This window comes from Triticum aestivum, chromosome 1D (assembly GCF_018294505.1).
Source record: "Triticum aestivum cultivar Chinese Spring chromosome 1D, IWGSC CS RefSeq v2.1, whole genome shotgun sequence".
NCBI lineage: Eukaryota > Viridiplantae > Streptophyta > Magnoliopsida > Poales > Poaceae > Triticum > Triticum aestivum.
Window position 1 is genome coordinate 415,075,394 of NC_057796.1, and position 4,781 is coordinate 415,080,174.

Here is a 4,781-nt window from a genome sequence, read left to right on the forward strand (position 1 = left end):
ATTGAGATACCGACGATCGAATCTCGGGCAAGTAACATACTGATGACAAAGGGAACAACATATGTTGTTATGCGGTTTGACCGATAAAGATCTTTGTAGAATATGTAGGAGCCAATATGAGCATCCAGGTTCCGCTATTGGTTATTGACCGGAGACATGTCTCGGTCATGTCTACATAGTTCTCGAACCCGTAGGGTCCGCACGCTTAAAGTTTCGGTGACGATTGTATTATGAGTTTATGTGTTTTGATGTACCGAAGGTAGTTCGGAGCCCCGGATGAGATCGGGGACATGACGAGGAGTCTTGAAATGGTCGAGACGTAAAGATTGATATATTAGATGACTATATTCGGACATCGGAAAGGTTCCGAGTGATTCAGGCATTTTTCGGAGTACCGGAGAGTTACGGGAATTCGCCGGGGAGTATATGGGCCTTATTGCGCTTTAGGGGAAAGAGAGAGGAGAGGCTGCGCGCCCCCCAAGGCCTAGTCTGAATTGGACTAGGTGGAGGGGCTGCGCCCCCTCCTTCCTTGTCTTCTCTTCCCTTTCCTTGACTCCTACTCCTACTACTTGGAAGGGGGGAATCCTACTCCCGGTGGGAATAGGACTCCTCCAGGGCGCGCCATAGGGCCGGCCCTCTTCCCCCTCCTCCACTCCTTTATATACGTGGGCAGGGGGCACCTCATAGACACAACAATTGATCTCTTGATCTCTTAGCCGTGTGCGGTGCCCCCCTCCACCATATTCCACCTCGATCATATCGTAGCGGTGCTTAGGCGAAGCCCTGCGTCGGTAGCATCATCATCACCGTCACCACGCCGTCGTGCTGACGACACTCTCACGTGAAGCTCTGCTGGATCGGAGTTCGCGGGACGTCATCGAGCTGAACGTGTGCTGAACTTGGAGGTGCCGTATGTTTGGTACTTGGATCAGTCAGATCGTGAAGACGTACGACTACATCAACCGCGTTGTACTAACGCTTCCTCTTTTGATCTACGAGGGTACGCTCTCGTTGCTATGCATCACCATGATCCTGTGTGTGCGTACGAATTTTTTTGAAATTACTACGTTCCCCAACACCTGCCAGGTCAAGATATTTCAGTTTATAGTGGGATGTCGAGCGGGACTGCATAGCTCTCCACAAAGAAAATATTTCTGGATTCATAATATTTCTTTTAAAAATTTATCAAATACTAATTTGAAATGTTTCAGTGACAGGAGGGTCCAATAGATCCACCTGTCAGGTCAGAATGTTTCGGTGACAGGTGGGCTACCGGGCAGCCCTGTTTAGCTCTCGGTAAAGACAGGTGCAAGGCACGAAGCTGTCAGATGCATACAGATATGCCACGTGGGATCCCTTTGTCGTGTGATGCTCTCGGTGTCTGTGGCGATTGCTGACTGTGCATTCTTCGCTGTGTCTTATGCTCGGCAACAACATCTCGTTGTCATGTTCTTGTCTTTACCGGTTACTACTCTCGGCGTATATCTGTTTGCCGAGTGCCCATGGTTTGGCCCTCGGTGAAGAGCCAAGCACTCGGGGTATGTTGAAATTCAAGTAGTGTGTTAGTTTTATGAAAAACTTGTGATTTGTTATGATCCTTTTGTTTGTGTGATGTTTGTGGCATTGGCTATGATGTTCGGGTCGAGTACCCTTAGCCGAGCACTCGGGGTTGTTGAAATTCAAGTAGTGTTAGTTTTATGAAAACTTGTGATTTGTTATGATCCTTTTGTTTGTGCGATGTTTGTGGCATTGGCTATGATGTTCGGGTCGAGTACCCTTAGCCGAGAACTACACTCGGCAAAGTCTCTGCCGAGTGGGAAACGGCTTTCGCCAAGTTTTTCTGGCACTCGAAAACTTGGAAATTCCAGTAGTGATATATTCCAGATATCATGTGGCGCCGGTACAAATGTACAGATCATGAGATTTCCATGTCTTCAAACTACCAGTTGGTGGTGGCATTCACTCATTGCACGTAGCCTTTGTTGATTACAACTTGGCACCGCAGTTTGCTCCGTGATTACTAATTAGTAAGTTAGTGAGTAGATTGGTGTCTAGAGAAAATTAGCGAATTCATCTAATATAGTGATGTGCTTCCGTCTGGCTGTCCGTCCGCCTCCATTATACGTACGGTGGCCGCCGGTGTACCTGCCACGGCAAAGATTCCGCAGAGTGCAAACAAGGAACAAGGAACAACTCATTAAACCATACGAATTTTACCTGCTGCTCCGGAGGACAGCCCACCACATGCAGGCGTGGGGACACTCCGGCGCTTATATATTTCCCCGGCGCCAGTCCATCAGCAGCAGCAGCAGCTCAAGCTTCCCCTGATCAACTAGTCACCTAGCCATCGTCGTTTCTTGCATAGCCAAGCAAGAAACAAGCTTCTTGGCTGAGAAGATGGCGTCCAGGGCTCCGACGATGGTGGCGCTGCTGCTCGCGGCGGTGGCGGCGACGTGCGCGCGGGCGCAGCTGCACGACAAGTTCTACAGCGAGTCGTGCCCCAGCGTGGAGGAAGTCGTGAGGAAGGAGATGGTGAGGGCGCTGTCACTGGCGCCCAGCCTCGCCGGGCCGCTCCTCCGGATGCACTTCCACGACTGCTTCGTCAGGGTAAGCTGCATTTGCATGCATCAGTTTCCGTCCGTACCATGTTGTGTGCTGTGGCCTGACCAGTGACCGCCATGAATGCAGGGGTGCGACGGCTCGGTTCTGCTGGACTCGGCCAACAAGACGGCGGAGAAGGACGCGCAGCCGAACCAGACGCTGCGAGGCTTCGGCTTTGTCGAGAGGGTGAAGGCCGCGGTGGAGAAGGCCTGCCCCGACACCGTCTCCTGCGCCGACATCCTCGCCCTCATTGCCAGGGACGCAGTATGGCTGGTGAGTAGAGTACTAGGACATTCTCTTTTGCAAATGACACGGTATATACGTGTGGAAGCCAAATTCTAATGCTGCTCGATCATGGTTTCTCCAGAGCAAGGGTCCATTCTGGACAGTTCCTCTCGGCCGGCGAGACGGCAGCGTGTCCATTTCCAACGAGACTGACGCTCTGCCACCCCCGACCTCCAACTTCACCGTGCTCACCCAGCTCTTCGCCGCCGTGAACCTCGACACAAAGGACCTTGTCGTCTTGTCCGCCGGGCACACCATCGGGACGTCGCACTGCTTTTCCTTCTCCGACCGGCTCTACAACTTCACCGGCATGGAGAACCCCAGCGACATCGACCCCTCGCTGGAGCCGCAGTACATGATGCGGCTAAAAAGCAAGTGTGCCAGCCTCAACGACAACACCACCCTCGTGGAGATGGACCCCGGCAGCTTCAAGACCTTCGACACCGACTACTTCAAGCTGGTGAGCAAGCGGAGGGGCCTCTTCCACTCTGACGGCGCCCTCCTCACCGACCCCTTCACCCGCGCCTACGTCCAGCGCCATGCCACCGGCGCCTTCAAGGACGAGTTCTTCGCAGACTTCGCCGCCTCCATGATCAAGATGGGCAACGCCAACCCGCTCACCGGAAGCCAGGGCGAGATCAGGAAGAAGTGCAGCGTGGTTAACCATTAAACCACCGACGAAGTACAAGGCTGTTTTGATTCGTGACCATCCTTTTTTCCCTGTAAATTACTGTAAGATTGTTATAGCTCCTTACTCTCCCAAATCTTTTTCTTTCATTAATCTATTGTTTCGTTACAACCATGTGAATTTCTTGTTCACACGACAAACACTTTGAAATTGACACATCTGACGTGTTGTGCGTTGTCATCTGGAGATTCATGTCACGCTTACTAGTTCTGTCTAAGTTGTCTTGTTTTATTTTAGGATGTTACATAAATAAAGTTTTGTTGTGTTTTTTGTTTTATCTTAGAGCATCATAATGTTTCGTATGTACTAGTAAAAAGACGAGTTATATTAGACTATTTTAATTTAGTTGCTTTTGGGGCTGGTTGGATAGCATCTATCAACCGCGGCCTCACCAATTTTTTGAGTGTTGGCGTGCATTTAGTCTCTTCTCGTTACGAAGTGTATCTTTGTGTTCCATTGCATACCAGTGAAAACCGAGTGCACAAGCACGAAGAACGATGAATCCAAGGTAGAAAAACATTTCACACATATTCCATGATTTTTATCTACATGTACGTGTTTATGCATACATGTGAAGATAATAAAGAGTTGTAAAAGTCAAAGAAGAGTCATATAGTTGAAGTCAAACAACACCTTGAAGCATTACCGGAGCGATAATCGTAGACACGCGGATTTGTGACCGGCTTTTACAGACTCCTTCCGACTAATCCCCCCCCCCCCCCCTCCCTTGAATTTCAGCCGGGGTGGGGCCCAACCTCCCCCAATATCCAATCCTATTGGGCCCTAATTAATTAGTCTGTAAAGCCCATGAACTAACCCCCGTGGCTCTAGCTGTACTCTTACTCGGATATAAAAGCCACTTTTCCACAGTTGCTCCTGGACCAACAATATATATCACCTTTCATTTTTTTAAGGAAAATATTTCGATCTATTCATCAACTATCAACGTAGTATAAAGAACCACATAAATAAATATTACATTCAGATCCGTCGACCATCTAGCAATGACTACAAGCACTGTGGCTAACCGAAGGCGCGCCGCCGTCATTGCCCCTCACTCGCCGGAGTCGGGCAAATATTTTTGTAGTAGACAGTCAGGAAGTCATCGTGCTAATCCCTACTGGACTAGTGCACTTGAACAGCAACCGCCGCCGATGAAGAGATGCGTAGATTGGAAAAATCTAACCAATGGACAAATGACCGCTGA

The 4,781-nt window shown here is 49.7% G+C and overlaps 1 protein-coding gene across 1 annotated transcript; it reads left to right on the plus strand.

Moving 5' to 3' along the window:
* Positions 1-2,317: 2,317 nt before the first annotated feature.
* On the plus strand, positions 2,318-3,843 carry LOC123172089 (peroxidase 1-like). Its single transcript, XM_044589122.1, has 3 exons — positions 2,318-2,607; positions 2,689-2,874; positions 2,969-3,843. Exons 1-3 carry the CDS (start codon positions 2,398-2,400, stop codon positions 3,554-3,556), a joined length of 984 nt encoding a protein of 327 aa, XP_044445057.1. The 5' UTR covers positions 2,318-2,397; the 3' UTR covers positions 3,557-3,843.
* Positions 3,844-4,781: the final 938 nt, after the last annotated feature.